Source organism: Neoarius graeffei, chromosome 17 (assembly GCF_027579695.1).
Source record: "Neoarius graeffei isolate fNeoGra1 chromosome 17, fNeoGra1.pri, whole genome shotgun sequence".
Lineage (NCBI taxonomy): Eukaryota > Metazoa > Chordata > Actinopteri > Siluriformes > Ariidae > Neoarius > Neoarius graeffei.
The window spans coordinates 57,260,705-57,286,453 of NC_083585.1; the positions used below are offsets into that span (position 1 = coordinate 57,260,705).

General features: G+C 40.6%; 2 protein-coding genes across 2 annotated transcripts; both read right to left on the reverse strand.

Annotated features, from left to right (window-relative positions):
- Positions 1-257: 257 nt before the first annotated feature.
- Positions 258-20,953, reverse strand: LOC132901231 (olfactory receptor 52A1-like). The gene is made up of 3 exons (XM_060943560.1): positions 20,897-20,953; positions 1,322-1,340; positions 258-1,231 (listed from the first exon to the last, which is right to left on the reverse strand). Exons 1-3 carry the CDS (start codon positions 20,951-20,953, stop codon positions 258-260), a joined length of 1,050 nt encoding a protein of 349 aa, XP_060799543.1.
- A 472-nt stretch (positions 20,954-21,425) lies between these two features.
- Positions 21,426-24,662, reverse strand: LOC132901232 (olfactory receptor 52B2-like). Its single transcript, XM_060943561.1, has 2 exons — positions 24,395-24,662; positions 21,426-22,390 (listed from the first exon to the last, which is right to left on the reverse strand). Exons 1-2 carry the CDS (start codon positions 24,660-24,662, stop codon positions 21,426-21,428), a joined length of 1,233 nt encoding a protein of 410 aa, XP_060799544.1.
- Between the last annotated feature and the right edge of the window lie 1,087 nt (positions 24,663-25,749).

Here is a 25,749-nt window from a genome sequence, read left to right on the forward strand (position 1 = left end):
AGACTACTAGAGCACAATACTCAGTCCAGGCACTCGAATGTTCCTATTACATCTACATTATATGACCAAAACTATGATCTGGTGACTTGTCCAGGGTGTACCTGGCCTCTTGTCCATAGTCAGAAGGGATAGGCTCCAGCTTGCCCGTGACCCTGCACAGGATAAGCGGTTATGGATAATGTATGGATCAGTGCAAAATTGGAGATAATTTCAGCATAGTAGTAATTTGATGAAAACTTTTTTTATTTAGTTTCCTGTTAGACAGAAGAAACCTTTCTTTGTAAGACCTTAAAAATCGTTTGCCGAATTTCCCTTGTTTTCAACCTATAAATTAGAGGGTTAAGAAATGGAGGAAATATGATAATTGAAACACCAAAAGCTCTTCTTAAGTGTGGAGATACTGCTTCTAACCTGTGAGAAATCAGTAGGAAGAATGTGTTAATCTCAAAAGTCAGAAAAACAACTAAATGTGTCCCACAGGTTTGCATTGCCTTACTTATAGAATTTTTCTGCTTTGTAGAAAGACAGATAATTAGGATTTTGATATATGTTAATGATACAATAGGTATGGAAGAACCTTGAACAAGAGCTATAGTAAACAAACCATAGTAGTTAATTGGTCTTGTATCCTCACAGCTTAGCTTCAATAAAGAAGGATTATTGCAGTACGTGTCCACTATATGTGTCCTGCAGATTTCTTTACCTAGCGTGAGCATGAATAAAATTCCAATAATCGCACAATTAACAGACCAGACCATCAAAATGATTTTTATCAATGTCCCTTGTGTCATCAGATTGTGGTACCTTAAAGGTTTGCAAATAGCAATATATCTGTCGTAAGACATCACAGTGAGAAATAAAAGAGATCCACACAAATAGAGGTGAATAACGATGGCTTGCAAGGCACAGGCAGGGTAGGAGATTTTTCTAGTCTCAGACAGTATACTACCAACCAGCTGAGGATAAAAACCTGTAGCTCCCATAAGGTCACAAATGGACAAATTAAACAGCAGTATGTACATCGGTTTATGCAGCTCTCTTTTTGCAACAATAGTCACAAGTGACACAGAGTGGAAGAACAAAATTAAACAGTAGATAATGATGCTAAAAATGAATATAAAAAAAGCACTGGATGGTGGTATGTCCAGTGATTCCATGGTCAGAATTGTCATAAAGCGTATTAAATTTGAATTATTAACAGATGTGTTTCCTCCCATTGTCACAACAAGGCCTGGAAAACAATAAAACAAGAAAACATTGGTTAAGATGTTTAACATGGACATTTTTTTTGTTTTGTTTTGTGACAATTATACCACCTCACCTAGAAAAAGCTCTTCAGACTGTTGAACACAAATGTAGGGAAAGTGCCACAGCATCACAAAACAAACAAACTGAACACAACAGAGGTAATGGTACTCATTATCTTCACTCTGGCTTCCACTCAGAGACCTAAAATGTTTAGATCACTGGATTTATACTTTATACCAAAGGTAAAATATTTTTCAAATCCCAGTTGTTGACCTGAGCTTAAACGCGATTGTGAGTTTCAGACGAATCCTCTGAGCTTTGCAGCTAACAGGGGGTTATGGAGGAAAAAAAAAGTAAAATGATGATGATAACTATTGAGTAAGCAGAGAAACAGCAGGGAGATGCAGATGATGAGCCTCTTCAAGCCACTTGATATGACCTTCCCGTCCATGTACAGTGGTGTTTGAAAGTTTGTGAACCCTTTAGAATTCTCTATATTTCTGCATATATATGACCTAAAAATCATCAGATTTTCACACAAGTCCTAAAAGTAGATAAAGAGAACCCAGTTAAATAAATAAGACAAAAATATCATACTTGGTCATTTATTTATTGAGGAAAATGATCCAGTATTACATATCTGTGAGTGGCAAAAGTATGTGAACCTTTGCTTTCAGTATCTGGTGTGACCCCCTTGTGCAGCAATAACTGCAACTAAATGTTTGCGGTAACTGTTGATCAGTCCTGCACACCGGCTTGGAGGAATTTTAGCCCATTCCTCCATACAGAACAGCTTCAACTCTGGGATGTTGGTGGGTTTCCTCACATGAACTGCTCGGTTCAGGTACTTCCACAACATTTTGATTGGATTAAGGTCAAGACTTTGACTTGGCCATTCCAAAACATTAACTTTGTTCTTATTTAACCATTCTTTGGTAGAACGACTTGTGTGCTTAGGGTCGTTGTCTTGCTGCATGACCCATCTTCTCTTGAGATTAAGTTCATGGACAGATGTCCTGACATTTTCCTTTAGAATTGGCTGGTATAATTCAGAATTCATTGTTCCATCAATGATGGCAAGCCGTCCTGGCCCAGATGCAGCAAAACAGGCCCAAACCATGATACGACCACCACCATGTTTCACAGATGGGATAAGGTTCTTATGCTGGAATGCAGTGTTTTCCTTTCTCCAAACATAACGCTTCTCATTTCAACCAAAAAGTTCTATTTTGGTCTCATCCGTCCACAAAACATTTTTCCAATAGCCTTCTGGCTTGTCCACATGATCTTTAGCAAACTGCAGATGAGCAGCAATGTTCTTTTTGGAGAGCAGTGGCTTTCTCCTTGCAACCCTGCCATGCACACTATTGATGTTCAGTGTTCTCCTGATGGTTGACTCATGAAGATTAACATTAGCCAATGTGAGAGAGGCCTTCAGTTGCTTAGAAGTTACCCTGGGGTCCTTTGTGACCTTGCTGACAATTACACACCTTGCTCTTGGAGTGATCTTTGTTGGTCGACCACTCCTGAGGAGGGTAACAATGGTCTTGAATTTCCTCCATTTGTACACAATCTGTCTGACTGTGGATCGGTGGAGTCCAAACTCTTTAGAGATGGTTTTGTAACCTTTTCCAGCCTGATGAGCATCAACAACACTTTTTCTGAGGTCCTCAGAAGTCTCCTTTGTTCGTGCCATTATACACTTCAACAAACATGTGTTGTGAAGATCAGACTTTGATAGATCCCTGTTCTTTAAATAAAACATGGTGCCCACTCACACCTGATTGTCATCCCATTGATTGGAAACACCTGTTTCTAATTTCACCTTCAAAGTAACTGCTAATCCTTGAGGTTCACATACCTTTGCCACTCACAGATGTGTAATATTGGATCATTTTCCTCAAAAAATAAATGACCAAGTATAATATTTTTGTCTCATTTGTTTAACTGGGTTCTCTTTATCTACTTTTAGGACTTGTGTGAAAATCTGATGACGTTTTAGGTCATATTTATGCAGAAATATAGAAAATTCTAAAGGGTTCACAAACTTTCAAGCACCACTTTAAGAAGCACACCACCACCACCATGTTATCCCAATAATTCCACAACTCATTAGGATGTAAAGGAAAGTCTTGTGATTGATGGGCTTCTCAAGTAGAATAAGGAGAAATGTTTCTCTGATCTAGTTTCAAAGGCAGATTATCTGGAGTGTGCCTGGTCAGGATCCTGAAGGTTTTTCTGGGTGAGATATAGAATTAACTGCTTGTATACAGCATGAATTTTAAGAATTTCAAGAATTTTAAAAAAGAAAAGGAGAAATGTGACACTTGTTGTTGGTAGCTCCTGATGTCTGAGGTGTCCAAAATTGGCTTTTTCAGGATGTCTGTAACCCCTACTGATAATACAAGGCTTATAGGCACTTGTTTCTCTTGTTTCTAGGTTACTAGAGCACAATACTCAGTCCAGGCATTCAAGCGTTCCCATTACATCTCCATTATATGACCAAAACTATGTGGACATCTGACTACTACACCCATATGCAGGCCTTCCCCTGTTGCCACAAATGTGGAACCATGCATGTCTTGAATGTATACCATAGCTTTCAGATTTTCCTTAATTGGACTGAAGGTGTTGAATCCAAACATGTTCCAGCATCACAATGTGTCTGTGATGTCTATAAAGACATGGTATGCCAAAGTTGGAGTGGAAGAACTTAACTGGCCTGCAAAGAGCCCAGATATCAACCCCATTGTATAAATTTGGGTTGAATTGGAATGTTGACTCTGCACCAGGCCTTCTTTCCCAACATCAGGGGGGATTGTCTCTAGAATGGGCTATTCAACAAGTACACATGGATGTGATAGTTAGGTGTTAGCATCCTTTTTTTCTTATTATCTATTACAGATAGCAGATCTGCTTCAGAAGCCACCTTTTGCTGCAATTACAGCTGCAAGTCTCTTGGAGTATGTCTCTATTAGCCTAGCACATCTAGCCACTGGGATTTTTGCCCATTCCTCAAGGCAAAATTGATCCAACTCCTTCAAGTTAGATGGGTTGCGTTGGTGTACAGGAATCTTCAAGTTATGCCACAGATTCTCAATTGGATTGAGGTCTGGCCTTTGATTAGGCCATTCCAAGATATTTAAATCTTTCTCTTTAAACCACTCCAGTGTAGCTTCAGAAGTATGTTTAGGGTCATTGTCCTGCTGGAAAGTGAACCTTCGTCCCAGTCTCAAACCTCTGGCTGACTCAAACAGATTTTCCACCAGAATTGCCCTGTATTTAGTGCCATCCAGCGTTGCTTCAATCCTGACCAGCTTTTATGTCCCTGGAGATGAAATGTATCCCCACAGCATAATGCTGCCACCACCATGCTTCACTGTAGAAATAGTGTTCTCAGGGTGATGGGAAGTGTTGGGTTTGCGCTACGCATGATATTTCCCATGATGCCCAAAAAGTTCAATTTTAGTCTCATCTGACCAGAGAATCTTCTTCCATGTGTTTGGGGAGTCTGCCACATGCTGTTGGGCAAACTCCAAATGTGTTTTCTTAAGCAATGACTTTTTTCTGGCCACTCTTCCATAAAGAACCGCTCTGTGGTGTGTACAGCTTCAAGTATTCCTATGGGCATATACTCCTGTCTCCGCTGTGAATCTTTGCAGCTCCTTCAGTGTTATCTTTCATGTCTTTGTTGTATCTCTGATGAATACCCTTCTTACCTGGTCTGTGAGTTTTGGTGGGCAGTCTTCTCTTGTCAGATTTGTAGTGGTGCCATATTCTCTCCATTTTGCTATAATGGATTTAGCTCCCTGGGATATTCAAAGTTGGGGATATTTTTTTTATGACCCAACCCATGATCTATACTTCACCCATCTATACCTCACCCATGAGACCAACTTTATCTCTGACCTGTTTGGAGTGCTCCTTGGTTTTCATGTTGCTTACTTCGTAGTGTTGCAGAGGCAGGGTCCTTCCAGAACAGGTTGATTTATACAGACATCATGTGACAGATCATGTTACATTTTGATTGCACACAGGTGGCTCTTACTTAACTAATTATGTGACTTATGAAGTGAATTGGTTGGACCAGCTCTTATTTAGGGTTTTCATACGAAAGGGGGTGAATACCTATGCACACTCCAGATTTATGTTTTTTCATCTTAATTATTGTTTGTGTCACACAAAAAAATGCACCTTTAAAGTGGTAGGCATGTTGTGTAAATCAAATGGTGCTACCCCCCCCCCCAAAAAAAATCCATTTTAATTCCAACTTGTAATGCGACAAAACATGACAAACACCAAGGGGGATGAATACTTTTGCAAGACACTGTACCTTCTGAGAGCATAAAACAACTGAGGGTCAGATAGACCACCCTCAATTTCATTTTGACGATGTGTTCTGACTTCACAGGGACACATGCCTTCTGTACCCCTGTATCATGGGACAGTTCAGCCAATGTTTTAGTATCTTCCTCTGAAGTTGTGCACCCAGATGACCTTTTTTGTTGGAAAGGCCTTGCATCACAGTCAAGTTTCAGTTTGTGCCCCTCTTACTGAGATGAGCATGTCTCTGTCTGTGATATTTTAGCTCCATCTTAAGATAGGTAACCCAATTTTTGAAGATTCCAATAAACCAAGTGGAATTATTACTGAGGTTGCTGTCAGTAGTCAGCCTCAGCAGGTACCATTACCACACATACTGTATGTAGCAGCCTGGTTAATTATTGCAAATGTACTATCTGCCAAATGCTGGCTGAGAGAACCTTAAGGGTGTTGGACTATGGTGACCTTAAAGCACAATGTGGCTGGTATGTTTGGCATTGATCATTTTGCTGATCCCTGTATTCTCCTTTCTAGGGCCTTTTCGAAGCAGTGTCCAAAGAGGAGGTCGATGTCACACAGGGCATATTTCATAGGATTGATTTATATGCTTCTGGTAAGGCAGGCGTTGCTAACCACACATTGTGTTATGCATAAAACAAGCTGGAGGAGAGCCTTCCAATATCCTCGCACAGGGTCCATCATGAAATTGTGCCCTTGGAACAGCCAAGTATTAACGGCTAGCTCAGGGGCCAGTGGGAGGCTGATAGTGATCAGTACCTCAGAGCTTTAATTACTGAGCCATCACTGCCCAAGTTAAATGCATTACTGTATAACTGTTTGCTTATTCCTTGAAACTCTTTTAATGTGATAGATGGATAGGATACAAAGAGACCTGAAGCAAAATGCAACAGCTTTCATCAGGTTTTTAACGTGAGCAACAGGGGACATCTCCTTCAATTTTATGACAGAGAAAGTGGGAACCACTGGTACTGATATTTCATGAAATAATACAATTCCATTGTTTCTTTCATTTGCAAAAGCCATTGAGATCCCTCTTGTGATGTGAGGTGCAATCAGGAGAAATTTGGCTAGCTGATTTTTCCCAACATGACAGGCCCCATGTTGTTGGCCATGTTAAGACATGAATTGTCTTTTCATTCATACAAATAAAGAAAAAACACTGAATTATATAGTGTGTGCAACCTTTTGAGTGGTACTCTACATACACAGATAAGAAAGAACCAGTCCAAGGACTGATTCATATATATATATATATATATATATATATATATATATATATATATATATATATACACGGCTCGAAATTCGCCGGTCGCCCGAGACGACTTAATTTGTCATTTGGCGGGTATTTCCTGTTACTAGCCAGCCCGGCTGGCTAGTTGAAAATAAAAAATATATATGAAGTGAAGATTCAGACACACCATCAACTAAAGCTGCCACATATTAAGCATGTGGTAATCAATGTGTTTATCAGCAGGACGGAAAATACCGAAGAATTCTGAATCATATCGTGTACGAGTCAGGCTGTCGGTTTTTTCACTACTGTGCATGCATATAACGCATCTCGTTGAATATCGCGGTAATCACATTATCAAATTCAATAGATGTGGCCACATTATCACCCATTTAAACACGTGTTCTTGTTGTTGTTTACATCTACATCTGCCAAAGCTACGTTGCGATGTGGAATTTTCTGAAAGGTGTACAGAAACCGCCAGAGACGGGGACAAAGCAACCTCGGTCTGAAGAGGAGAAAAAGACCGCTAATAAAGCGTACGAGAAGGAGAAATGACAAAGGACTTATAAGCAAACGTGGGAGCAGGGTAGGCCTTGGCTGCGATACGATTTTTATGGAATAATTAATTTTTTTCAAGTTGATTCCTAGTCAATATAAAGCTCCTAATGCTTTCTCTCTCATAAATGGTTAAATACAGAAAGAATGTTGGACATATTTTGGGTGCTATAGTCATGATAGTAAGTATATTTGTTTTCATTACTCATACACCAAGTTGCCAAGTTTTCCAATATATTATTATTTGTTGATATTATATTATGGTGCTCTGTGTTGTTCTCATTTATGTATTTAACAACAGTATCAAAATACTCGGGTCTTGAAATAAATGCACATTAGTCATGAACAATGGTAACTACTCTCTTTTGCGTTATTTTTGACAGAAGTAAAATTCATACATGAACAAATTTTGGCTAGTTGATTTTCTGTTTGGCGAGTTACTTTGGAAGGTAACTAGTCCGGCTGGTTGGTGAAAAAAATATATGAATTTCTAGGATGGATATATATATATATATATATATATATATATATATATATATATATATATATATATAAGGGGCGGCACGGTGGTTAGCGCTGTCGCCTCACAGCAAGAAGGTCCGGGTTCGAGCCCCGTGGTGACTCTAAATTGACCGTAGGTGTGAGTGTGAATGGTTGTCTGTGTCTATGTGTCAGCCCTGTGATGACCTGGCGACTTGTCCTGGGTGTACCCCATCTTTCGCCCGTAGTCAGCTGGGATAGGCTCCAGCTTGCCTGCGACCCTGTAGAACAGGATAAAGCGGCTAGAGATAATGAGATGAGATTATATATATATATATATATATATATATATATATATATATTTGCTGGAATGCTACTATACAAGCAATCCCAGAGAGAGGGGATACATGCAGAGAATGTGGGACCATTGGATACTTCGAAACCCACAATCAAGGCTAACAAAGAAACAGCTATTAGCCCAGTGTTCCAACATCCATAATCGAAATCTGCTATCACAACTAGAGATTAATGAAATACAACAACAATACTACGGCAAGGGGGAGCCAGGAAGACAGGTCAGCGGGGAGATGTCATCATCCCCACAACCAGAGATTGGGTACCAAGCCCCAACAGCTAACAGCCTCAACACAAGAGCTGCTGACCTGAGAAGGAAGATCGTGACCCAACTGGAAACCTGGAGCCCCCGACAAATACCGAAGCTGAGTTGCCAAGTACCTTCAGAAGATCTACTAGTAGATGTGAATGCTGCTCTGAAGACAATCTCCACAAGAACCATCACTGAGACCAACAAGCTGATACACAGTACAGCAACAGTAATCATGGAGATGCTTGGACACAAGGTGGGCTCGGGACATAACAAACAGTATCCACCATGGAAGAGACGATTAGAGGCCAAGATAAAGGCAGCAAGGAGGGAAGTTAGCCAGCTAGCTGAACTACACAAAGGGAACATGGTGAATAAAGGGGCGCCCAGGAAGTACAACTCACTCTCCATACCAGAGGCACTCGAAACTGCCAAACAGCGACTAACAGCTCTGGCCACCCGGTTGAGGAGATACACCAAGGAAGGAGAGGCCAGGAGAATAAACAAGCTGTTCTCCACTGAACCAGCCAAGGTGTACTCTCAATGGCAGGGGAACAACAACCGGTCAGACCCACCAAGAGCTGAGGTGGAAAAATACTGGAAAGACATATGGGAAAAAAAGGCATCACACAACACCGATGCCCAATGGTTAGTGGACCTAAGAGCTGACCACAGCAACCTCCCAGAACAAGAACCAGTAACCATCTCAATGGCAGACGTCCAAGAAAGAGTGTCAAAGATGAAGAGCTGGACAGCACCAGGCCCCGATATGATCCATACGTACTGGCTGAAGAAGCTAACTGCACTCCATGAACGCCTAGCAGCACAGATGAACCAGCTGCTGAGGGATGGAACCCACCCAGAATGGCTAACCCAAGGCAGGACAGTCCTAATCATGAAGGACCCCCAGAAGGGACCCATCCCATCCAACTACCGGCCAATTACATGTCTCAGCACAACATGGAAGGCCCTGTCAGGCATCATTGCGGCAAAAATGAGTAAGCATGTGGCTCAATACATGAGCGAGGCACAGAAAGGAATTGGCAGTAACACCAGAGGAGCCAAGCACCAGCTACTGGCCGATAGAACAGTCGCCCGAGACTGTAAGAAGAGGCAGACCAACCTGTGCACTGCCTGGATTGACTACAAGAAAGCCTACGACTCAATGCCACACACATGGATACTGGAATGTCTGGAACTGTATAAGATCAACAGGAACCTAAGGACCTTCATACAGAACTCAATGGAAATGTGGAAGACAACCCTAGAGGCCAACTCAAAACCCATTGCCCAAGTCAACATCAAGTGCGGCATATACCAAGGAGATGCGCTATCACCACTGCTGTTCTGCATAGGCCTGAACCCCCTCAGTCAGATCATCACGAAGAGCGGCTACGGGTACCGATTCCGTAGTGGGGCAACAATCAGCCACCTGCTCTACATGGATGACATCAAGCTGTATGCCAGGAATGAGCGAGAAATAGACTCGCTGATCCACACCACCCGGATCTACAGCGATGACATAGGGATGTCATTCGGATTGGACAAGTGTGGCCGGATGGTCTCAAAGAGAGGCAAGATGATCCGGACTGAAGGGATTGACCTACCAGAGGGCAACATAGGTGATATCCAAGACAGCTACAAGTACCTTGGCATCCCACAGGCTAATGGAAACCATGAAGAGGCCACAAGGAAGTCAACCACAGCCAAATACCTCCAGAGAGTAAGGCAGGTCCTGAAAAGTCAGCTGAATGGTAAAAACAAGGTCCGAGCCATCAACATGTACGCACTACCAGTCATCAGATACCCCGCTGGTATCATAAACTGGCCAAAGGAGGAGATAGAAGCCACAGATATCAAGACTAGAAAGCTCCTCACCATGCATGGAGGGTTCCACCCCAAGTCCAGCACCCTGAGACTATACACTAAGCGGAAAGAGGGAGGCCGAGGGCTAGTGAGCGTCAAGACCACGGTCCAGGATGAAACATCGAAAATCCGAGAATACATCAGAAAGATGGCCCCAAAGGATGAACTGCTAAGTGAATGTCTCAGGCAGCAGAACCCTGATGAGAGTGCAGAGGAGGAGGAGGAACAGACAACCTGGAGAGACAAACCCCTACATGGCATGTACCACCGTCAGATAGAGGAAGTGGCTGATATCAAGAAATCCTACCAGTGGCTGGATAATGCAGGACTGACAGACAGCACAGAAGCACTAATCATGGCAGCACAAGAACAGGCCATAAGCACAAGAGCCATAGAGGCCAGGATCTACCAGAGTAGATCAGACCCAAGATGCAGACTGTGCAAAGAAGCCCCTGAAACAGTCCAGCACATAGTAGCAGGGTGTAAGATGCTTGCTGGATCAGCGTACATGGAGAGGCACAACCAAGTGGCTGGGATAGTATACAGGAACATCTGCAACCAGTATGGAATAGAAATACCCAAGTCCCAATGGGCCATACCACAGAAGGTGGCTGAGAACAACAGGGCCAAGATTCTGTGGGACTTCAGCTTCCAGACTGACAAACAGATCCTGGCTAACCAACCGGACATAGTGGTGGTGGACAAAGAGCAGAAGAGGGTGGTGGTGATAGATGTGGCGATCCCAGCTGACGCCAACATCAGGAAGAAGGAACATGAGAAACTTGAGAAGTATCAAGGGTTGAAAGAGCAGCTGGAACGGATGTGGAAGGTCAAGGGTTGCGTGGTCCCCGTGGTAGTGGGGGCACTTGGGGCAGTAACCCCCAAACTGGGAGAGTGGCTCCAGCAAATCCCAGGAACAACATCTGAAGCCTCAGTCCAGAAGAGCGCAGTCCTAGGAACATCGAAGATACTGCGCAGAACCCTCAAACTCCCAGGCCTCTGGTAGAGGACCCGAGCTTGAGGATGACATGGATACCACCCCCCCGCCGGGGGTGAGAAGGAGATTTTTTATATATATATATATATATATATATATATATATATATATATATACACAGAGAGTAGTATGCAAAAGTTTGGGCACCCCTGGTCTAAATTGCTGTTACTGTGAACAGTTAAGCAAGTTGAAGATGAAATGATCTCCAAAAGGCATAAAGTTAAAGATGACTCATTCCCTTTATATTTTAAGCAAAAACAATTTTTTTATTTTCATCTTTTACATTTTCAAAATGACAAAAAAAGGAAAAGGGCCTGAAGCAAAAGTTTGGGCACCCTGCATGGTTACTACCTAGTAACACCCGCTTTGGCAAGTATCACAGCTTGTAAACACTTTTTGTAGCCGGCTAATAATCTTTCAGTTCTTACCTGGGGGATTTTCACACATTTGTTCTTGCAAAAGGCTTCCAGTTCCACAAGTTTCTTGGGCTGTCTTGCATGCACTGCTCTTTTGAGATCTATCCACAGATTTCCAATGATGTTTAGGTCAGGGGACTGTGAGGGCCAGGGCAAAACCTTCAGCTTGTGCCTCTTGAGGTATTCCATTGTTGATTTTGAGGTGTGTTTTGGATCATCGTCTTATTGTAGGACCCGTCCTCTTTTTAACTTCAACTCTTCCATGAAGGTCATATTTGTTCAGGTGTCGCTGCATAGTAGAACAGTGCACCACCACTCCAGGGTCTGCTAAATCTTTCTGAAGGTCTTTTGCAGTCAGACAGGGGTTTTTATTTGCCTTTCTAGCAATCCAACAAGCAGTTCTTTCAGAAAGTTTTCTTCATTTTCCAGACATCACCTTGATCTCCACTGTTTCTGTTAACTGCCATTTCTTGATAACATTAAAATCTGAGGAAACAGCTACCTGAAAACACTTTGCTACGTTCTTGTAGCCTTCTCCTGCTTTGTGAGCATCAATTATTTTATTATTCAGAATGCGAGGGAGTTGCTTAGAGGAGCCCATGGCTGTTGATTTTAGGGACAAGATTGAGGAGTCAGAGAATTTATACAGCTTTGAAATCTGCATCATCTGATTTTTCCTAATGAAGAATTTGAACAAGCCACAGCTCAATAAGCTAATTAAGGTCTGGAACCTTGGTAAAAGTTACCTGAGAACTCAAATGTATTGGGGTGCCCAAACTTTCACATGGTGTTCCTTTTCTTTTTTCACTCTCCAATTGTACAAAACAAAAATAATACACAAATCTTGCAGAAAATGCTGAAAAGAAATGTGTCGTCTTTACCTTTATGCCTTTTGGTGATCAGTTCATCTTCTGCTCACTTAACTATTCACAGTAACAGACATTTTCAGTAAGGGCACCCAAACTTTTGCATGCCTCTGTCTGTCTGTCTGTCTGTCTGTCTGTCTGTCTATCTATCTATCTATCTATCTATCTATCTATCTATCTATCTATCTATCTATCTATCTATCTACAGGCATACAAGGCCCCAGGGCAAAACACCAATCAGCACACACACCCCCGGCGAAATTGCAAACAAACAAATTAGAAGGCTTGCGGCATACAGGCCTACTCAGGCTATATTTAACAAAAAGCAGTATTTAAGAACGTAGCCTTTGGACCTAGCCATGGCGAAATTGCAAACAAACAGAAGGCCTGCGGCATATAATCAGGCTATATTAGAACAGAACTTGCTCAAAGGTGTTTTTATTATTTTTTATAGGCCTACATAGCCTGTATTTTCCATTCATTTTTTATTATGTTCCAAATAGACACTAAACAACAACAACAACAAAAAAATCCAGCAATCATGAATGATATACCCTCATTGTGTAAGCACGTCTTCAACTACAAAGCTGACACGGAAACCTGCGTTCGTCATTATAAAGGCATTCGTCGACTATTTGAGGGATGTTAAGTGCTCTTGCTCGCTCATTCTCAACTGATAAAATGGCCAATCCACAGAGTCTCTCTTGACCCATTGCGCTCCTGAGGTAATTTTTTATCAATTTTAAATTGGAGAAAGAGCGTTCTGCTGTCGCAACGGAGACGGGGAGAGTGAGAAAAAGCAAGAAGGCCGTGCACACCTCACTAAATGTAGAAGTTACTGCTGATCTACTACCAACAACCTGGCCAGGCTAAGCACAGATGTGTGTCTCACTATCTGCTCCTTGAAACAAGCCCTAAATGACACTAGTTGACCAGGAAAGCTGGAGTCAATATCCCGACTATAGTGATCACACAGTCGACGGGCCACTTTGTACAGCTCCTCGTCCTTCGCACGCTGGAACGTATTTGGATGAATAGCCTCAAACAAATGAGCAGTCCGATTTAAACTGACAAACCTTTGGCCCTGTTTACATTATTTCGAATCAGCGGATCATCAGATTAACGTTTTTAAAACAATTCGCGTACACACAGCAACGCCAATACACGATTCGCGTGTACACAGCAACACCAATACACGGATACGCTAATCACATGACTAATTAGACGGCATGTCACATGATCCCAGTGCATATCGGGCATGCGCAAGTCACTCACCACTTGCAAGTGGAAGGATGGCAAGCGAACACCTTCTCCAGCAGATAAACACACCTGGCTGTGATGTTCATGTTCTCACTGAGTTTAACCCTTTGGTGACTGACCCCTTGAAAATGGTTCCTCCAGGAACGATGACGTTTCAGTTGTCAAGACAACGGAAAAACTAAAATACAAAAACAGAAAGATACGTCACAATGCTCTTGTGCACAAAACAAAATGCTCTTGTATTTGTATTTTAGTTTTTCCGTTGTCTTGACAACTGAAACGTCATGGTTCCTGGAGGAACCATTTTCAAGGGGTCAGTCACCAAAGGGTTAAGCGCCTGAAGGAGGTTGAAATGTGTAAATAAACCTCAGTGTGGCTCAGCGCTTCCTCCTGCGCTCCAAATCACTCCGCCCTGAACAGCGAGTGCCCTCTGGAGGGTGCTCACTCCGGCCCTGCGTAGCTCACAGAGCGCGCGAGTGAAGCGCACGAGCAGTGATTCGGGACTGAGCCGCTGTGTGTGAGATCCCAACGCCAGTGAATCAGGAAGGTGGATGTCACAGTGACATTGTCCAATGACGACGTCAGCTAGAGCTCAGCACAGCGTATCCTCAATGTTTACACAGCACTGGACCAGACACGAACTGGATTGAATACGTGGGCTCTGGCGGATTCCCGTTTCCCGGCATTTCCAGGCATTTTAATGTGAACGGACAGTGCATCCACGAAGAAAACAAGACAGATACGGTCTAATGTAAACTTTGCCTTTGTGACAGCTGCTGAATGATTACATCAAGGGAAAGCCGACTGTCTTCGCTAAGGTGATCAAAGTGGCGCTTCACTTTTTTTCAGCCTGGTGGCTACAAATTGCGTTTGACTGCCCCATTTCACAGCCAGTGCCAGAGTGGAAGCCTTTGCCTCATCAAACCGCTCCCTGTAGAGTTCGTACAGCATTCTGCAATAATGCAGATGCTTTGAGTTGATCAATGATCTTCTCCTGCAGTAACTTTGAGATGGCATTAGTGCACTCCAAAATCTTTGTCTGAAGGCTGATTAAAAATATGAACTGAAATTTAGTAATGGCCTTTTTAAGTGCATCTGCTTCATCTCGCTCATTTGTTTTCTCGCTTGTGAGAGCTTGTCGAGAGCTTTAATGACGTCTCCATATCTGTACTTTAACGCAAGAAGTGCATCGTAGCAGGAGGACCAGCAGGTTGGGCAGAGGCGTTTCAAGGTTATGTCCCTGCTCTCTGGGCTCAATAAGTCGCCAAGTAATGCCCATCTCTTAACACTGTTGGCAAAAAAGTTGTACAGTTCTTCAACCACATCATAAAACTGTCTAATCTCTGGGATCGTTTTGACAGAATCATTCAGTACCAAATTCAGTTCACAGTTATCTTGAATCCAAGAAAAGCCTCAACTATCCTGATATCTGTAGCAACACCCATTACGTCTCGATCCCCACCCCCCTCTATATGACTTTGGCCTGAGCTACTGCTAAGCACCACCGTGCTACTGCTGCTAGTGCTAACACAGGGCAATGCATGTTCACTACTAGCAAATTCAGGGACAGGAGAAGGCAAAGTAAAAAATGAATCCAACTTTGGAAGTTTAGAGATTGCCTCCTCTTTATTTTTCTTTTCCTTCCTCTTTTGTGCCCCACTTTTACTTTTAAACATGTTGAATTTGTTTCTAGTTGACAACCAACAACCGCAACCAGGCATGTACCTTCCTAGTCTTGTTGTACAACCCCGATTCCAAAAAAGTTGGGACAAAGTACAAATTGTAAATAAAAACGGAATGCAATGATGTGGAAGTTTCAAAATTCCATATTTTATTCAGAATTGAACATAGATGACATATCAAATGTTTAAACTGAGAAAATGTATCATTTAAAGAGAAAAATTATGTGATTTTAAATTTCATGACAAGAACAGATCTCAAAAAAGTTGGGACAAGGCCATGTTTCCCACTGTGAGACATCCCCTTTTCTCTTTACAACAGTCTGTAAACGTCTGGGGACTGAGGAGACAAGTTGCTCAAGTTTAGGGATAGGAATGTTAACCCATTCTTGTCTAATGTAGGATTCTAGTTGTTCAACTGTCTTAGGTCTTTTTTGTCATATCTTCTGTTTTATGATGCGCCAAATGTTTTCTATGGGTGAAAGATCTGGACTGCAGGCTGGCCAGTTCAGTACCCGGACCCTTCTTCTACGCAGCCATGATGCTGTAATTGATGCAGTATGTGGTTTGGCATTGTCATGTTGGAAAATGCAAGGTCTTCCCTGAAAGAGACGTTGTCTGGATGGGAGCATATGTTGCTCTAGAACCTGGATATACCTTTCAGCATTGATGGTGTCTTTCCAGATGTGTAAGCTGCCCATGCCACACGCACTAATGCAACCCCATACCATCAGAGATGCAGGCTTCTCAACTGAGCGCTGATAACAACTCGGGTCGTCCTTCTCCTCTTTAGTCTGAATGACACAGCGTCCCTGATTTCCATAAAGAACTTCAAATTTTGATTCGTCTGACCACAGAACAGTTTTCCACTTTGCCACAGTCCATTTTAAATGAGCCTTGGCCCAGAGAAGACGTCTGCGCTTCTGGATCATGTTTAGATACGGCTTCTTCTTTGAACTATAGAGTTTTAGCTGACAACGGCAGATGGCACGGTGAATTGTGTTCACAGATAATGTTCTCTGGAAATATTCCTGAGCTCATTTTGTGATTTCCAATACAGAAGCATGCCTGTATGTGAAGCAGTGCCGTCCAAGGGCCCGAAGATCACGGTCACCCAGTATGGTTTTCCGACCTTGACCCTTACGCACAGAGATTCTTCCAGATTCTCTGAATCTTTTGATGATATTATGCACTGTAGATGATGATATGTTCAAACTCTTTGCAATTTTACACTGTCGAACTCCTTTCTGATATTGCTCCACTATTTGTTGGCGCAGAATTAGGGGGATTGGTGATCCTCTTCCCATCTTTACTTCTGAGAGCCGCTGCCACTCCAAGATGCTCTTTTTATACCCAGTCATGTTAATGACCTATTGCCAGTTGACCTAATGAGTTGCAATTTGGTCCTCCAGCTGTTCCTTTCTTGTACCTTTAACTTTTCCAGCCTCTTATTGCCCCTGTCCCAACTTTTTTGAGATGTGTTGCTGTCATGAAATTTCAAATGAGCCAATATTTGGCATGAAATTTCAAAATGTCTCACTTTCGACATTTGATATGTTGTCTATGTTCTGTTGTGAATACAATATCAGTTTTTGAGATTTGTAAATTATTGCTTTCCGTTTTTATTTACAATTTGTACTTTGTCCCAACTTTTTTGGAATCGGGGTTGTATGTCCTCAGACGGATGAAGACGTTAGGCAGCCTTTAGATCCTACCCATCATGCATTGCAGTTTTTTGCAAATTCCTCAAACGAAAAACAATTAAATACAAAAGAAACAGCTTAGTTTAGCTTGAAACCATTACAATTTATTATATTTTAAGTTTGTTTAGGGATTTCACAGGGTTTTTTTATTTTTTATTTTTTTTAACTGTGATAAGAATGTGTAGCAAAAATGAGAGATATATAGATCAACTAGTCGGTAATCATGTGAAAACTTGTAGGTTTCAAGGAATTTCCAATGAAATCGCGTAAGGCACATTTATTGGGAGGGCCTGAATGTCAAAGGATGGGGCCCTGTATGGATAGGGGGAGGGCTCCACCTCTGTATATACTAGTACATCTCAAAAAATTAGAATACCATGAAAAAGTTCCTTTTTTCATAATTTAATTCAAAAATGTAAACTTTCATATATTCTATATTCATTACATGTAAAGTGAAATATTTAAAGCCTTTTTTGTTTTAATTTTGATGATTATGGCTTATAGCTCATGAAAATCAGAAATCCAGTATCTCAAATTATTAGAATATTCCCTAAGATCAATCAAAAAAAGGATTTACAATACAGAAATGTCCAACTTCTGAAAAGTATATTCATTTATACACTCAATACTTGGTTGGGGCTCCTTTACCATGAATTACTGTATCAATGTGGTGTGGCATGGAGGTGATCAGTCTGTGGCACTGCTGAGGTGTTACTGAAGCCCAGGTTGCTTTGATAGTGGCCTTCAGCGTATCTGTATTTTTGGGTCGGGTGTTTCTCATCTTCCTCTTGACAATACCCCATAGATTCTCTATGGGGTTCAGGTCAGGCAAGTTGGCTGGCCAATCAAACACAGTAATATAATGGTCAGCAAACCATTTGGTAGTAGTTTTGGCACTATGGGTAGGTGCTAAGTCCTGCTGGAAAAGGAAATCAGCATCTCCAAAAAGCTCGTCAGCAGATGGAAGCATGAAGTGCTCTAAAATCTCCTGGTAGATGGCTGTGTTGACTTTGGACTTGATAAAATACAGTGGACCAACACCAGCAGATGACATGGCACCCCAAATCATCACAGACTGTGGAAACTTCACGGTGGGCTTCAAACACCTTGGATTCTGTGCCTCTCCACTCTTCCTCCAGACTCTAGAACCGTGATTTCCAAATTAAATACAAAATGTACTTTCATCTGAAAAGAGGACTTTGGACCACTGAGCAACAGTCCATTTCTTTCTCTCCTTAGCCCAGATAAGACACTTCTGACATTGTCTCTGGCTCAGGAGTAGCTTGATATTAGGAATGCGAAAGTTGTATCCCCTTTCTTGAAGATGTCTGTTCGTGATGGGTCTTGATACACTGACACCAGCCTCAGTCCACTCCTTGTGAAGCTCTCCCAAGTTCTTGAATCAACTTTTCTTGACAATCCTCTCAAGACTGCAGCCATCCCTGTTGCTTGTGCACCTTTTCCAGCCACCCTTTTCAGCAATGACCTTTTGTGGCTTACCCTCCTTGTGGAGGGCATCAGTGATCATCTTCTGGACAACAGTCAAGTCAGCAGTCTTACCCATGATTGTGGTTGTGTGTACTGAACTAGACCGAGAGATACACTGTGTTCATACTGTTTTACTCAAACTCAAAATGAAATATTCTAATATTTTGAGATTTTTTTTTATGTTTTTGTATTGTATGCCATACTGATTAAAATTAAAATAGAAAAATGCTTGAAACATTTTAGTTTATGTGTAATGAGTCTATAACATATAACATTTTCACTTTCTTAAATAGCTAATGGATAATATTGAACTTTTTCACAATATTCTAATTTTTTTGAGATGCACTAGTATATTATGGTGGATAGAACAACTTAGAAACCATCAAGATGGCTTAAGACTGCAGTTGCTGTGAAGAGTATTGCAATCAAGTTTCCATCATTGAACAGCTGATCACTTCAACAAAACAGACTTCAAGTTAAAACAAAAATAACTGTGATGCTCATATTCATAAGTTGCTGATAGGTTCCTGGTTACACAATTGCACTTTTTGTTCATTCAGGTTAAATTTTTAAATTGGAAAATTTATAGATAGAATGTTAGGTCCAGATGCTTTTTGACAATATCCATTGTTAATATTGCTATACAAATAAAATCTAATTTAATTTATTTTTCAAGATATTCCAAATACTTTAGCTATGCCCAATGCTTGTGCAAAGGCTCAAGCCATTTTTCATTTTCGTTGTTGGATTTTCCTTCTTTTCTCAGCTTCAAAATGGCTTGCTTTTCTCCCATAAACAGATTTCTGGCCTCTTCTGTTGGATTATCCTTTTTAACAACTGATGCATTTTTCACAGGTGAAACCAAGAGCTCAAAACAAGAGTAGACATTCAGCGAAATGATTTTTTTTTATGCAATCAATATAACAGGGCACACCTGGGCAAAAAGAAACACCTGTCAGTCACATAATCCAATATTTTTAATCCCTTGAAAAATTGGTGGGGTCAAACAAATGGTGACATTCTAAGTTGTGTAACTCATCTACATGTAAATATCAAGAAATTAAAGCCGAAATTCTGATCGATCATCTCATATTCATCTTTTGCTCCAATACGGTATATTCAGAGGTGACTGGAGGTTCAAAACACAATAAACTGTGACTTTCAGTAAAAAAAAAACAACATTTTGACAGAAAAGCCAAGTTTCTTTGGATCAAAGGTTCTTCGAAATGACAAAATCAAATTTACAGTTAAATATAGCAAAGCAAAATCATGTTAAATCATATCTCTCCTCAGTATATACCATGTTTAATTAGTTTGATTGTTTAATTGTACCATGTCAACTTAAAAATTTAAGGTATTTTAATTTTCATAGAACCCAACAATTTCAATGTCGTGATTACTGTCATATTTTAGAAGACCAATGCCTGTCAGATGACTTATAAAATTATCTATGAAAGAAATTATGAAAGAAAATTTTAGGGTTCTTTGTGAAACAAGAACATATCTAGCTCATGATCATTTATTTGTTGTTCGGACACAGCCTGAACATAATGCTCCAGTATACAGTCATTTTTATGAAACCAGTCATAAATTATAGAGTCTCATTAACCAGGCAGTAACCTGAAATGACATTTACAAATGATGAAGAAAAAAGTGTATGCCAAAGACAAATGCATCATCAAATAATAGACAATTTTAATTTAAAAACTTTCATTTGTTGACTGGTTAGAAATAATATTTCAATGGCTAAGCATACTGTGTTAATACTGAGATTCATAACAGCACAGGGCATTATTTTGGTGATTTATATATTTAATTTCGGTCTTATATATTGAATTTGATCCTGGATATTTCAGTTGCACAATTCCAAGCTTCTAGATTTTATAACAGCACATTAAATATAATTATAAGCCTTTGCAATGGCTTGTCATCATATATGTTCTGTCTGTTTCATTTATATAATGAACAGTGTCGAATTTACTCATTATATAAGCAAGATGTAAATTTACTGAGTAACAGGAGGAGATTGAAGTGAATAAACCAAGAGATATTCCACTGTTAAATCAGTGTATAATTTCATATAATTTTAGTATAGTTGCTACTTTATGTAAACATGACCAGTGACCCCCACTTACTCTGCCCCCCCTCCTCACCTCAGACTCCTGACCCACTCTGCCCCCCACCTCAATAAACAAGATCAGTGACCCCATTTACTCTGCCCCCCCCCAGTTGTTTACCTCATCTCATCTCATTATCTGTAGCCACTTTATCCTGTTCTACAGGGTCGCAGGCAAGCTGGAGCCTATCCCAGCTGACTACGGGCGAAAGGCGGGGTACACCCTGGACAAGTCGCCAGGTCATCACAGGGCTGACACATAGACACAGACAACCATTCACACTCACATTCACACCTACGGTCAATTTAGAGTCACCAGTTAACCTAACCTGCATGTCTTTGGACTGTGGGGGAAACCGGAGCACCCGGAGGAAACCCACGCAGACATGGGGAGAACATGCAAACTCCACACAGAAAGGCCCTCGCCGGCCACGGGGCTCGAACCCGGACCTTCTTGCTGTGAGGCGACAGCGCTAACCACTACACCACTGTGCCGCCCTGATTCTAATTCTGAAAATAAGAATATAAAGAGAAGAATCGAAATGTGTTTCCAGTTTAGTTTCCTGTTAGACAGAAGAAATCTTTCTTTGGAAGAAATGAAAAATTGTTTGCCGAATTTCCCTTGTTTTCAGCCCGTAAATTAGAGGGTTAAGAAATGGAGGAAACATGACAGTTGAAGTTATTCTGAAGTGTGGAGATACTGCTTCTAACCTGTGAGAAAGCAGTGTTAAGAATACGTTAATCTCAAAAGTCAGAAAAACAATTAAATGTGTCCCACAGGTTTGCATTGCCTTACTTATAGAATTTTTCTGTTTTGTAGAAAGACAGGTAATTAGGATTTTTATATATGTTAATGACACTATCAATATGGAACAGCCTTGAAAAAGAGCTATAGTAAACAAACCATAATAGTTAATTGCTCGTGTATCCTCACAGATTAACCTCATTAAAGAAGGATTATTGCAGAATGTGTCCGCTATATGTGTCCTGCAGATTTCTTTACTTAGCGTGAGCATGAATAAAATCCCAATAATTGCACAAGTAAAAGACCAGACCATAAAAATGACTTTTATCACTGTCCCTTGTGTCATAAGATTGTGGTACCTTAAAGGTTTGCAAATAGCAATATATCTGTCGTAAGACATAACAGTGAGAAATAAAAGAGATCCACCCCCATAGAGGTGAATAACGATGCCTTGCAAAGCACAGGCAGGGTAGGAGATTTTTCTCATCTCAGACAGTATACTACAAATCAGCTGAGGATAAAAAGCTGTAGCTCCCATAAGGTCACATATGGACAAATTAAACAGCAGTATGTACATCGGTTTATGCAGATCTCTTTTTGCAACAATAGTCACAAGTAACACAGAGTGGAAGAACAAAATTAAAGAGTAGATCATGATGCTAAAAATGAACATGATAAAAGAACTGGATGGTGGCATATCCAGTGATTTCATGGTCAGAATTGTCATAAAGCGTATTAAATTTGAATTATTAACAGATGTGTTTCCTCCCATTGTCACTACAAGACCTGGAAAACAAGAAAACATTGGTTAAGATGTTTAACATGGGCAATTTTTTGTTTGTTTCCTTGTTTTGTGACAAATACAGTATACCACCTCACCTAGAACAAGCTCTCAAGACTGTTGAATTCAGGGAAAGTGCCACAGCATCATAAAACCAACAAACTGAACCCAACAGAGGCAGTGTTATTCATTATCATCCACCCAGAGACCTAAAATCTTTGGAACACTGGATGTTTTCTTTATACCACAGGTGAAATACTTTTCAAATCCCGGTTGTTGACTTGAGGTTAAATGGGATTGTGAGTTTGAGATGAATCCCATGAGTTTTTCAGCTAACATGGGGTTGTTTAAAAAAAAAAGTAATATGATGAGGACAATCATCCTCGTGTTGAGAAGTGCATTTGGAAGCATGGGCATAAGATGTTTTTTTACATTGTCATGCATTTTGCATTTGTATCTGTTTGAAAAAATTATAATAATATAATCTGATAACCTAATCATATAATAAGGCACACTTTATCTGTCATTATTCTGAATGCCATTTGCTGTAATTAAGCAGCGTTTGGTTTGCCATTTTGATGTGTCCTTTTAAAACTTTGATCACCTTGTCCTTGAATGTCCTCTGCATGGCTTTGTTCAGTAATGTGTCACTCTCACACCACTGGCAAAGGGCGATGTTGATGCATAAGGACACCCAGGTAGCAGCAATGGAATATCCTGCAGCAATATACTTTATTATTATTATAGTGACTTTATTCAAATTGCAATTAAAATTGAAAAACTTGAATTTACAATATAATATAATAGATAAAAGATATATAATAGAATTAAAACTACAACAATTCATTAGAAGACGGCATCCCATTTGCTCAATTGATTAGGTAAAAAGCTTGTCATGAATCTTTTCGTCTTACAATTATACAAGTCGAAAGTTCTCTTGTTACGTAATGAGTATTTACTTGCATTTTTATTAGGTAAGAGTCTTCCTATATTGTTACCAGTGTTCAATATTGATTTTAAAAAATTCATCGAGAAGGATTCACATCTGTCGTTCAACTTGGGTAGATTTAATTTATCCAATCATTCGTTGCAGTTTAGTCCAGGCAAAATGATTTTCGTAGCTCTTCGTTGGACTTGTTCTATACGATCTTGCAGATAAGATGGCAGTGACGAGTGCCATACTGGACAAGCATATTCAACGATGGGGCGAACAAAACTGCAATACACAAGACGGAGATCATCTAAGCAAATGCCACGACGTTTTAGTGTTCTCAAGCTGTAGAGACGCTTGCTTGCTTTCGTGCATATAAATTCGATGTGAGTGTTCCATTTGAGGTCTGATGACAGCCACACGCCTAAGAGCTTTGTTTCATTCACAGTTTCAAGGTTGTTACCATCTAGTTGAAGGGGTTGAAAATGAGGTGTCAACTTAGAAAAGGAAACAGTCAATTCTTTAGTCTTCTTGAAGTTAATGCGCATTCCATTATCGATGGACCATTGTTGAATGCTGTCTAGTTCCTCTTGAAGTGTGGATGTTCCTGATGGCGAGATGATTTCGAAGACGGTACAATCATCAATATATTTATATATAGGGACTCTGCAGGACATGTCATTAATCATCAGTAGGAAAAATAAAGGACCCAAGTTTGTTCCTTGAGGTACTCCTTCAGTCACCGGAAGCCAATCAGAACGACAGTTGTCTATAATAACACGTTGTTTTCGGTTCTTTAAAAAACTAGAACACCAATTGAGAAGAATTGGAGGGACGTCCAACAGTCATAGTTTACCAATTAAAACGTTGTGATCAATCCTATCAAATGCTTTAGAAAAGTCTATCAAGCAGGAACGAATGGCAGTACAGGTCTTGTCAACAGAGAGCCAATTATGAAGAAGCTCTATCAAGCAATGTGTTGTGGACGAGTTTTTAATTCCCCCAAACTGAAAAGGATCGAGCTTTGGCATGATGATGTTACATAACCACATGAAGATGAAATGTTCCAGGACCTTACTCAGTACTGATGTTAAGGAAATTGGTCTTAAATCATTGTCAGCGCTTTCAGGATTAGGTACCTTTGGCAGTGGGATGACATTGGTGCATTTCCACGATGAAGGAACCAAGCCTTGTGAGATAGATGCATTGAAGATAGAGCAGATAGGACGGCTTATAATTGGAGCAAAATCCTTCAGCAACCAGTTAGGGATGTTATCAGGACCCATGGACTTGTTGACATTGATGCTCAGTAAAGAGTTCTCCACAGCATCAGGTGTTATATTCATCCAGTATACAATCGACAGGTGTAGGTGTATAGTCAAGAGAGCTCATGTCACTGGCGACTTTACAAAAGGAGTTGTTGATTGTGTTAGCCAGCTCTTTGCCACGCAGCACATTTCTGTCGACGGCAAGGCTCAAAAACGTTGTGGTTTTAGTTTGGCCAGAAAGATGCTTGATATTATCCCATCACTTTTTAGGTGTCAAATTAGAATCAGTTATACTCTGATAAAAGTTGCTGCGGGCAGTCTTGCAAAGTCTGTTAACCTTGTTCCTATAGAATTTAAACATTAAGGTGTTCCCATTGCACCAGGCTCATTGACGTTTAGCAATTGCATCTTTAATTTCACAAGTAAACCATGGTTTATCAGTTGGATGGAGTTTAACTGAGCGAACAGGAAGGTATTCGTCTATGGTGTCAGAAATAGTGGATTGAAACAAAGAAAGTTGTTCCTCAGGAGTGTTCAGATTATATAAAGCATTCCAATTCACAGATTGTAGAGATAAAAATATTGAACGCTTATTGGACTCTTTGCAAATCCGCTTGTCAGCCCGAGTCGTTGGGAGACTGGTGGTTTGATATTGTTTGGGCTGAAGAAGAACACTAGAATGGTCAGACCTGCCAACAGGAGGGAGAATTTGCGCTTCCTCATAGAATGAAGAACGTGTTGAATAGGCTTGAGCTAGTATGTTGTTGCCTCTGGTTGGTTTACTGACAAGTTTCTTCAGTTTGAATGATGAAATAAGAGCATCAGGTTTGAAGTGATTAAGATCACCCAGAATTATAACTGCTGAATTAGGATGGGCAGCAAGAGCAGTATCTAAACAGCCAAATAGATAGTTATGGAGTTTTGCATCGTCATTCTTTGGTGGGTGATAAACGGTGCCAAGTAGGATAGAATTAATACCACGAGGCAGTCTATTTGGTTTAATTAAAAACCATTGGCATTCAAAATCAAAATCATTTAAATCACTGAGATAAATAAAATCCAGATTAGACGATATACGGTATATGTACACAAACCACCTTCTCATTGATCATCAGGTCTACCTTTGCGAAAAGTAGCGAAGCCAGGAATGTTAATTAGTTCGTCT